The sequence below is a fragment of the Macaca fascicularis genome, chromosome 6, assembly GCF_037993035.2.
Source record: "Macaca fascicularis isolate 582-1 chromosome 6, T2T-MFA8v1.1".
NCBI classification, from domain to species: domain Eukaryota; kingdom Metazoa; phylum Chordata; class Mammalia; order Primates; family Cercopithecidae; genus Macaca; species Macaca fascicularis.
The window spans coordinates 139258062-139269397 of NC_088380.1; the positions used below are offsets into that span (position 1 = coordinate 139258062).

An 11336-nucleotide genomic window follows, 5' to 3' on the forward strand; every position below is an offset into this window, starting at 1 on the left:
ATTAAGAAATTTCACAAAAATGATTTCTAAAGTCTCTTCTTGGGAGGAAAAAAAAATGACCTGTTATCATCTGCAGACCATCAATCTTACATGGCAATACTTTCCAATTCACCAGAATCTACTTCTCTCTATTGTAGGACACCCACTCACTTCATTCATTAAGGTTTTGTGTCTTATTTCTGCAAATACGTATGATTTTCACCTCTGCCCAAGAAGGCAAGCCTCTCTCTTTCCAGGTTCAAGAACCTGACTGGTTTTGCTCAATGTTGTATCTTCAAGGCCTAGCACGTGGTTGGCGCCCAATATTTATTGAATTAAAAACTTGAAAGCAGTGAACAGGTACAAATATAGAGCGTTTAATCTTAAATGTCAAGCACTGTCCTTCTAGTCTCCTGTGCATTATTTCACGCGGATAACAACCCCATGAGGTAAAGTTTACTTGGGCACTAAGGACCCAGACAGATTAAATAATTATGCCAGGCTTCACAACCACTAAATAAGCGGCCATGGCTCAATTTTCCTCCATGACCCCTAACAAGGGGTCTTACAAGGCCCCATTATTAAGTTCACGATAACAATCTGTGAAATCCTGGAAGATAAACATAACACCGCCACACACACAAAGACACCTACAGGTTTCATTCTGCATCATAAGCTAAAGCGCCACAAGAGAAATGACAGCTCCAGGCTAGGAGAGTCGGAGTCTGGGGCTCGGAATAGGGGCAGGCAGCCTTCGCTCCGCTGCCTCCCTGAGCTTGCTCCGAGGCGCAAAGGCCTAACGAGGTGTGGAGCATCCAAAGAGACCCTCCGTGGCCACCCCCAGACGCCCCGCTCAGCAGGCAGGGCTGCGAGCCAGAGAGCAACCTCCAGCCCAGCGCCTTTTTGATAAGCGGCGCAGGCCCCACGGGACGCAGCAGCGACGAGGGCGGCAGGGCCTGCCCCCAGGCCCCTCTCGAGGCCGGCCGGACGTCCGCGGCCCCGGGGCTGACTAGCCAGGCTCTCCAACCACCTCCGCCGCACGACCGAGCCTGCCCCGCCCCACCCAGGCAGTCAGCCTGCTCCGCGCCTCCATGGCAACGGCCGCGCCCCCGGGCCAGGCCGCGAGGATGAGAAGAAACCCCAGAGGCGAAGCGACTCTCCTCACCGGCATCTTGGCTCCCTCCCGTGCCCGGCGGACGTCCCCGCCCGGGGTCCAGCGAAACGACACCGGGTGCGCAGAAAGGCTGGCCAGAGACTATCGAAGCACCTCGTTAGAGCTCTCGAGACTGCGGCTTCCCGGGCGAGAGCGCCCAGTGCGCAGCCGCATTCCGAGCTCGCCCCGCCCCAAGCCCAGTCTCAGACTCTCATGGCCCTTGAATTACGCCTGCGCGGAGGCTTTCCGAGTCCATCTCCTAGGACTCCAGACAGAGGCCGCGCGTGCGCAATGCTGCCATTCTGCTGCGCTAGAAATGTGGCCCGCACTGAGGCGGAGATAACCTGGCAGCCCCGGGTTGGGAGGAGTAGCAGCTCTTAGGCCCGTCTGCTGGTCCTTGCAATACCCGGAATGTTAAAATCAGTAATAGCAATTGCACATTTTCTCTCATCCGAAGAGTTAAAGACCTCACCTACCTGACCTCGCTTGATTGCTAACTTCCTCATGACCGGTCTTACCATTAGAAAGTGAGCTCTTAAGGAGGTGGTTTAGTATTTTCACACGTATCTCCAGAGCCTACACAGAGCCTGGCACAGAGTGGGATTTTTATACGTGTTGGTCAAAGAACCAATGATCCGTCCATCCTCTTTCCAGTCCACTTGAATGTGTAATGGGTATTTCAAGTTATTCATGTCCAGAATTGAAATCTTGATCCCCCATCAGTCGCCCCACTACCCCACTCCACCCCCATTAAAAAATTAAAAAGGGCTCCCTCTCATTCTTCCCAGACTTCCTTCGTCTCAATATGTGGGAGCTTAATTCCGACAACTGCTCAGGTCAAAACTGCAAGCTCTTTCATGTGTATGAATAGTGTATCTTTAAATACAGCCTGTTGTATCTGTCTTCGTAGTGGAACCATTTGGCCACTTCTCCCACCACCATCGTCTCTCACATGCATTACTACAGTCGCTTAGAACTGGTTTCCTTGATTGTGTCCTTGTCCCCTTTCAGTGTGCTGGACAAGAGCCAGAGTGCTGGTGCTAAAACATGAATCAGATCTTCTCTTTTCTCTGCTCAAAACCCTCCATTGATTTCCCATCTTACAAAGCTAAAGCCACAAGCCCTACAATCCTCCCTCTTGCTTCTTCTGCACCAGCCCCACCTGGCCTCCTTGTATCATCCAACATTCCCGTCGTGCTTCCATCTTAGCATGCAAGGGCTGTGAGCTTGCAGTAGGAACTGAGGAAAATAATGATAAGGCATTTTACATAGTGCCAGTGTACTGTTCTACATGCTTTCTTTTTTAAATTCATTTAATCCACACAATAACCTTTTGAAATAGATACTATTTATTATTATTTTACAGATAAAGTAATGGCGGCACAGGACCATTAAATAACTTTTCCAAGGTCATACATTCAAACAATGACAGAGCCCAGGTCCAAACCCAGGCAGCCTAGAAAGTTCTTTCCCTAAATAACCACCTGACCCACTCACCTCCTCCAGAAAGTCTTTGTTCACATAATCCCAATGAATCCAAATATGATTTCCTTATTTAAAACTCCAACCTTCAGCCCCAACTCTTCTTTTTTTCCCTGCCTACTTTATATTTCTCCATAGTACCTATCACCATTCAATATTTTATATATGTACACACATACAAGCTTTACTGAGATATAATTTACACACCATAACATACAATTCACCAATTTAAATTGTACAAGTCAATAGTTCCTACTATATATGGAGTTGTGCATCCATAACCTAGAACATTTTTATCATTTCAAAAAGACACTCTACACTCATAAGCCACTCCCCCTTGCTCTCTGCAACCCTCCTCCCACCCCACTGCCAACATCCCAGACCTAGACAACCACCAATCTACTTTCTATCTCTATGGATTTGCCTATTCTGGACATTTCATATAAATGAAATTACACAATATGCAACCTTTTGTGAGTAACTTCTTTCACTTACAATGTTTTCAAACTTTATCCCTATAGTAGCATATATCAGCAATTTGTTACTTTTTATGGCCGAATAATATTCCATTGTATGGCTATCACATGTTTTTTACCTATTTGTCATTGAAGGATATTTGGTTTGTTTCTACCTTTTGCCTATCATGAATAATGCTGCTACAAGTTTTTGTATGAACCTATGTTTTCCTTCCTCTTGGTTACACATCTAGAAGTAGGATTGCTGGATCGTTTGGTAATGCTAATGTTTAACATTTCGAGGAACTGCCAAGTTGTTTTCCACAGTAGTGCACCATTTTAAATTCCCACCAGTAACATGTAAGGTTTACAATTTCTCCACATCCTTGCCAACACTCACTTTTGTGTAAAGTAGTATCTTGCTGGAGTTTTTATTTATTTTCATTTCCCTGATCATAATGATGTTGAGCATTTTTTTCATGTGCTTTTGCAATTTGTATAACTTCTTTGGAGAAATGTTCATTCAAATCCTTTGACCATTTTATTTGTCTTTTCATTATTAAGTTGTAAGAGTTCTCTATATATTCTGAATGCAAAGCCCTTTTCAAGTATATGACATGCAAATATTTTCCCTCATTCTGTGGGTTTTCTTTTTACTTTATTGGTATCGTCCTTTGAAGCACAAGAGTTTTAAATTTTGATCAAGTCCAATTTACGTATTTTTTCTTTTGTCACTATGCTTTTGGTACATATGTAAGAAACCATTTCCTAACCCAAGATCATGAAGATTTACCTAGAGTTTTATAGTTTTAGCTGTCACATTCAGGTATATAATCTATTTTGTGGGTTTTTTGTTGTTGTTGTTTGTTTGTTTTTTGTTTATGAGACAGAGTCTCGTTCTGTCACCCAAGCTGGAGAGCAGTGGCGCGATCTCAGCTCACGGCAACCTCTGCCTCCTGGGGTCAAGCGATTCTCCTGCCTCAGCCTCCTGAGTAGCTGGGATTACAGGCATGAGCCACCACAGCAGGCTAATTTTGTATTTTTGTAGAGATGGTTTCTCCATGTTGGTCAGTCTGGTCTCAAACTCCCGACCACAGGTGATCCACCCACCTCAGCCTCCCAAAGTGCTGGGATTACAGGCATGAGCCACCGTGCCTGGCCCTATTTTGAGTTACTTTTTGTATACAGTGTGATGGAGGGATTCAAATTCATTCTTCTGTATGTGAATATCCAGCTGTCCCAGAACCATTTGCTGAAAAGACTATTCTTGTCTATAGCCATACCACCCTGAATGAGCCTGATCTTGTCTGAAAAAACTATTCTTTACCCCATTGAACTGGCACCTTTGTTAAACTGATCATTTTAACAAGATAGACCCTCGATTCTAGTCCACTGATGTATAGTCCATCCTAATACCAATACCACACTGTCTTGACTACTTTATGTTAGTAGTAAGTTTTGAAATTAGATAGGGTGGGGCCTCCAACTTTCTTCTTTTTCAAGATTGTTTTGGCCATTTTGAATCCCTTGAATTTCTTTAAGAATTTCAGGAACACTTTGTCAATATCTGCAAAAAGACAGCTGGAATTTTAACAGGGATTATGCAAAATATATAGATTAAATTGGAGAGTATTGCCATTTTAACAATTTAAGTCTTCCTACCCATGAACACAGAATGTCTTTCCATTTATTTAGGTTTTCTTTAATTTCTTTTAGTGATGTTTTGTAGTTTCAATGTATACATTTTACATTTTTTTATTATATTAATATTTTTCCCAAATATTTTATTTTTTGTTTGTTTTTTGAGATGGAGTCTCAATCTGTGGCCCAGGCTGGAGTGCAATGGCACAGTCTCGGCTCACTGTAACCTCCACCTCCCCGCCGAGTTCAAGGGATTCTCCTGCCTCATCCTCCCGAGTAGCTGGGATTACAGGCACGTGCCACCATATCCGGCTAATTTTTGTAACAAATATTTTATTATTTTTATGCTGTTGTAAATGAAACTGTTTTTTAAATTTCATTTTCAGATTATTCATTATAGTGTACAGAAATAAAATTGACTTTTATAGTACAGTGATCTTGTACTCTGCAACTTTCCTAAACTTTTTTTTTAGTGGATTCCTAAAGATTTTCTATATACAAAATCATATCATCTGCAAATAAAGACGATATGATTTCTTTCCAACCTGGATGCTTTTTCTTTCTTTTTCTCGCCTAATTGCCCTGGCTAGACTCTCCTGTACATTGTTGAACAGAACTGGTGAACACAGACATTCTTGTCTTATTGATGATTTCAGGTGGAAAGCATTTGATCATTTACTATTAAGTCTGATGTTATCTGCAGGTTTTTCATAAATGCGCTTTACACTGGAAAATTTTCTAGTTTGTGGAGTGTTTTTTATTATGAAAAAGTGTGTGATTTTGTCAAATGCTTTTTCTGATAAAATGTGTTTATGTCCTTTATCAGATACATATTGATTTTTAGATGTTAAAACCAACCTTGTTTTCTTTTCTGTTTCTCTCTCTCTCTCTCTCTCTCTCTCGGTTAGAGCATCAGGGTGATACTTGCCTCACAGAATAAGCTGAGGATAGGGAGCAAGTTCTTCTTAGAAGGGCACTAATTTCATCACAAAGGTCCCACCTTCATGACGTCTGAGAGCCCCAACTTCCTCCCAAAGGTCTCATCTCCAAATACCATCACATTGCAGGTTAGGGTTTCAAAATATGAATTTGCAACAGGGTGTGATAGTTCAGTACTGTAATCCCAGCACTTTGGGAGGCTAAGACAGGAGGAACACTTGAGGTTAGGAGTTCAAGACCAGCCTGGCCAACATGGCTAAACCCTGTCTCTACTAAAAATACAAAAATTAGCCAGTTGTGGCGGCACGTGCCTGTAGACCCAACTACTCGAGAGGCTGAGGCAGGAGACTCTCTTGAAGCCAAGAAGCAGAGCTTTCAGTGAGCCGAGATGGCATCACTGTACTCCAGCTTGGACGACAGAACGAGACTCCATCTCAAAAACAAAAAACAAACAAGAAAAAAAAATACGAATTTGGGAGGGACATAAACATTCAGTCCATTACGCAGCCCTAGCAGACTTAATACAATTGTTTAGCCCATTCACATTTAACGTTATTATTGATAATATTAGATGTAAGTATCCCATTTTTCTTTTTGTTTTCCCTTCCTTCCTCCCTGCCCCTTTCGCTCCCTCCCTCCCTCCCTTCTTTCCTCCCCTCCTTCCTTCCTTCCCTCCCTGCCTCCCTCCCTCCCTCCCTCCTTCCCTCCTTTCTTCCTTCCTTTTTTGAGATGGGGTCTCACTCTGTCACCCAGGCTGGAATGCAATGATACAAACGTGGCTCACTGCAGCCTCAACTTCATGGGCTCAAGCCATCCTCCTGCCTCAGCCTCCTGAGTGGCTGGGCCCACAGGCATGCACCATCATGCCCGGCTTTTTTTTTTTTTTTTTTTTTTTGATAGAGACAGGATCTCTCTATGCTGCCCAGGCTGGTATCAAACACCTGGGCTCAAGCAGTTCTCCCTCCTCAGCCTCCCAAAGTGCTAGGATTGCAGGCGTGAGCCACCATGCCCAGCCTGCTTTTTGTTTTTTGATATGTCGTATTGTCTTTCTGTTCTTCTGTTCCTCCTTCACTGGTTTTTCGTTACGTGAATCTTTTATAGTTTAACATTTGAATTTCTTTAATTATTGGTTTACTTTTTTTTTTTTTTTTCTGAGACAGAGTCTCGCTCCGTCGCCCAGGCTGGAGTGCAGTGGCGTGATCTCAACTCACTGCAAGCTCCGCCTTCCGGGTTTACGCCATTCTCCTGCCTCAGCCTCCCGAGTAGCTGGGACTACAGGCGCCCGCCACCTCGCCCGGCTAGTTTTTTGTATTTTTTAGTAGAGACGGGGTTTCACCGTGTTAGCCAGGATCGTCTCGATCTCCTGACCTCATGATCCGCCCGTCTCGGCCTCCCAAAGTGCTGGGATTACAGGCTTCAGCCACCGCGCCCGGCCTGGTTTACTATTTTTTAAAGTTATTTCCTTGGTGGGCCCAGTGGCTCATGCCTGTAATCCCAGCACTTTGGGAGGCTGATGCAGGCGAATCACTTGAGGTCAGGAGTTCGAGACCAGCCTGACCAACATGGGAAAACCCCGTTTCTATGAATAATAGAAAAATTAGCTGGACACAGTGGCGTACACCTGTAATCCCAGCTACTCAGGAGGCTGCAGCAGGAGAATCGCTTGAACCCAGGAGGCAGAGGTTGCAGTGATCCAAGATCGCACCATAGAACTCCAGCCTGGGCAACAGAGCAAGACTTTGTCTCAAATAAACAAACAAACAAAAAAGGCTGGTCACGGTGGATCACACCTGTAATCCCAACACTTTGGGAGGCCAAGGCAGGCGTATCACAAAGTCAGGAGTCTGAGACGAGCTTGGCCAATATGGTGAAACCCTGTCCCTATCAAAAATACAAATATTAGCTGGGCATGGTGACAGGCACCTGTAGTCCCAGCTACTTGGGAGGCTGAGGCAGGAGAATTGCTTGAACCCGGGAGGCAGAGGTTGCAATGACTGCACTCCAGCCTGGGTGACAGAGCGAGACTCCGTCTCAAAAAAAAAAAAACAAAAAAAACAAAAACCTCTAAGGCTTCCGATATAGATCTTATCAGAATCTATAATACTTCTGATTTATAATAATTGAATTCCAGTGACATATATAAATGTAACTCCTGGCCAGGCCCAGTGGCTCACACCTGTAATCCTAGCACTTTAGGAGGCCAAGGCGGGCAGATCACCTGAGGTCGGGAGTTCGAGACCAGCCTGACCAACGTGGAGAAACCCCGTCTCTATTAAAAAATACAAAATTAGCTGGGCGTGGTGGCACATGCCTGTAATCCCAGCTACTAGGGAGACTGAGGCAGGAGAATCGCTTGAACCTGGGAGGCGGAGGTTGCGGTGAGCCGAGATCGTGCCATTGCACTCCAGCCTGGGCAACAAGAGTGAAACTCCATCTCAAAAAAAAAAAGAAAAAAAAAGAAAAGAAAAAAAAAGGTAACTCCCATTTACTTCTGTTCCCTCCTCCTCTTTTTGTGCTATTATTATACAGATTATACTTACATATGTTATAAACCAAACAATACTTTGTTATAACTTTGTTATAAAATTTTAAGTATTTTAAATCTTCTAAAGTAGCCGAGAGAAGAAAATAGAGCCAAGTTTGTATTTATAGAGTTTGTAATATTAATCTTCTTATTGACTATTTCTTGTTCTTCCTTGTTTCCTGTGGATTCAAGCTACCATTGGTGTTACTAGCATTTTATATGATTCCGTTTTCTCTCCTTTCTTAGTGCATACGAATCATACTTTTTTTAAAACTTTTTTTGCTGGTTGTCCTACAGTTTGCAATATACATTTATAACTAATTCAAGTCCACTTTCAAGTAACATTATACTGTTTTCCAGGCAGCACAGGTACCTTACAACAAAGTATTCTTAATTCTTCCCTCCCATGCCTGGTATCATTGTTGTCATTCATTTAACTTATCCATAACCTATAATCATCAAATACATTATTGATTTTGAATAAATGATTATTAGACCAATTAGGAATAAGAAAAACAAAAGTTTTATTTTACTTTCAATTATTCCTTAACATTCGTTCTTCATGTAGCTCGAAATTTATGACCTACATCATTTTCCTTCTCTCTGAAAAATTTCTTTTAACATTTCTTGCAAAGCAGGTCTACTGGTGAGAAATTCCTTCAGTTTTGTTTGTGAAACTATTTCTCTTTCACTTCTGAAGGATAATTTTGTTGAATACAGAATTCTAGGCTGGTGGGGTTTTCTCTCAAAACTTTAAATACTTCACTCCACTCTTCTTGCTTGTATGATTTCCGAAGACAAGTCCAATGTGATTCTTATCCTTATCCCACCTTATCTTATTCCCACCTCACCCTACCCTGCTCCTGCTCCTGGCTTTGCTTGCTCTTTCTTTCTTTCCTTCCTTTTCTTTTTTTTGAGATGGAGTCTCCCTCTGTCACCCAGGCTGGAGTGCAGTGGCATGATCTCAGTTTACTGCAATCTCCACCTCTTGGATTCAAGTGATTCTTGTGCCTCAGCCTCCTGAATAGCTGGGACTATGCCACACCTGGCTAATTTTGTACTTTTAGTAGAGACGGGGTTTCACCATGTTGGCCAGGCTGGTCTTGAACTCCTGACCTCAAGTGATCCTCCCACCTCAGCCTCCCAAAGTGCTGAGATTACAGGCCAGCTTCTTTTGAGATTTTTTTTTTAATCTTGATTTTCTGCAGGTTTTTTTCAAATTTTATTTTAGATTCTGGCATATTGCGTGATGCTGAGACTTGAGGTATGAATGATCCTGTTACCCAGGTACTGAGCACGGTACCCCATAGTTATTCAACCCTTGTCCCCTCCCTCCCTCCCTGCTCTGGTAGCCTCCAGTGTCTACTATTGCCATCTTTACATTCATGTGTACTCAATGCTCACTTATAAGTAAGAACATGTAGTATATGATTTTCTGTTCCTGTGTTAATTTGCTTGGGATAATAGCTTCCAACTACATCCATGTTTGCTGCAAAGGACATGATTTCATTCTTTTTGATGGCTACATAGTATTCCATGTTGTATTTGTACCACCTTTTCTTTATCCAGTCCACCACTGAAGGGCACCTAGGTTGACTCCGTGTCTTTGCTACTGTGACAAGTACTGTGATGAACATGCAAATATATGTGTCTTTATGGTAGAACAATTTATTTTCCTTTTGGGTATATACCCAGTAAAGGGACTGCTGGGTTGAATAGTACTGTTTTAAGTTGTTTGAGAAATCTCCAAACTGCTTTCCACAGTGACTGAATTAATTTGCATTACCACCAGCAGTGTATGAGCATTCCCTTTTCTTCTCTGCAGCCTCACCAGCATCTGTTGTTTTTTAACTTTTTAATAGTAGCCATTCTGATTGGTGTGAGATGCATTACTCTGATTATTAGTGATGTGGAGCATTTTTTCATGTTTGTTGACCGCTTGCATATCTTCCTTTGAGAAGTCTGTTCATATCTTTTTGCCTGTTTTTTGATGGGGTTGTTTTTTGCTTGTTTAATTAAGTTCCTTACAGATTCTGGATATTATGACCTTTGTCAAATGCGTAATTTGCTAATACTTTTCTCCCATTTTGTAGGTTGTCTGCTGACTCTGTTGATAGTTTCTTTTGATTTTCTACAGTTTAAATAGGAATGTCTAGGTGTAGTTCTTGGCATTTATCTTTCTTAATGTTCTCAGAGCTTCCTAGATTGTGGTTTGGTGTTTGGCATTAATTTGGGAATATTCATTCTCAGTCGTTATTGTTCCACATATTTCTTCTGTTCCTCTCTTTCTTGTCCTTCTGGTATTCCCATATATTTTTAATATGCATTTAATGTAATGAATTTTTTTAAACAAAATATAACTTAGGACCCAGGCATGGTGGTGTGCACCTGTCTCAGCTACTTGGGAGGCTGAAGTTGAGGGTAGCTTGAGCCCAGGAGTTTGAGGTTGTAGTGTGCTGTGATGACACCTGAGAATAGCCACGGCACTCCAGCCTGGGCAACAGAGCAAGACCCACCCCTAAAATTTATGTGTGTGTATATATACATATATATGATTTGTATGATTTTCCTTATTATACGTTTATAGCTATATATGTATGTATAGATACATAAACAAATATATATATATATATATGAATGAATTAATCACCTTGTGAGGGAAGTATTATCACTTTTTTTTTTTTGGAGAAGAGGTAGCCAAGGCTCTGAGAGGTCACGACACACGCATGAGGTCACACAGCGCGTCTGGAATTCCATTTCAAGCCTGTCTGAGGAGGGCGCTCTCGCTGTTCCTTTGCCTGGTCTTATGTCCCCAGGTGTGTAATATGAGGTAAGACCCAGGGTCTGCGGCCGGGAGTCCCGGCCTAAGGCGAGCGCAGTCTCCAGCCGCCCCACCCGCGGCTGGGGGCTCTGCGCAGGGAGCACGGCCGGCAGGGGGGAAGAGGCGTGCGGTAGGCAGCAGCCGGGATGGAGGGAAGGGTCGGGGTCCGCCACCCGCCTGTGCGCGCCCAGTCCTACCGTGTCCTGGGTGCGCGCCGCGCACCTGCGGGGCGAGTGCCCAGGAAGCGCGGCCGGGTGCGCCAGGGGTAGCTCCCCCGGGAGCGTTGTGGGTGGGGCTCGCCGAGCCCGCCTCCCCGCCTCCCCCGGCGGCGCCCCAGGCTGC

At 43.5% G+C, this 11336-nt stretch overlaps 1 protein-coding gene across 9 annotated transcripts in view; it reads right to left on the reverse strand.

Annotated features, from left to right (window-relative positions):
* Positions 1-1277, reverse strand: part of KIF3A (kinesin family member 3A) — a 50150-nt gene extending 48873 nt beyond the window's left edge. For all 9 annotated transcript variants that reach the window (XM_073994215.1, XM_065546723.2, XM_045394219.2 and 6 more), the window contains exon 1: positions 1145-1277. In XM_073994215.1, coding sequence (XP_073850316.1) covers positions 1145-1150 — 6 coding nt within the window. In that variant the 5' untranslated portion in view covers positions 1151-1277. The remainder of the gene's footprint in view (positions 1-1144) is intronic.
* Positions 1278-11336: the final 10059 nt, after the last annotated feature.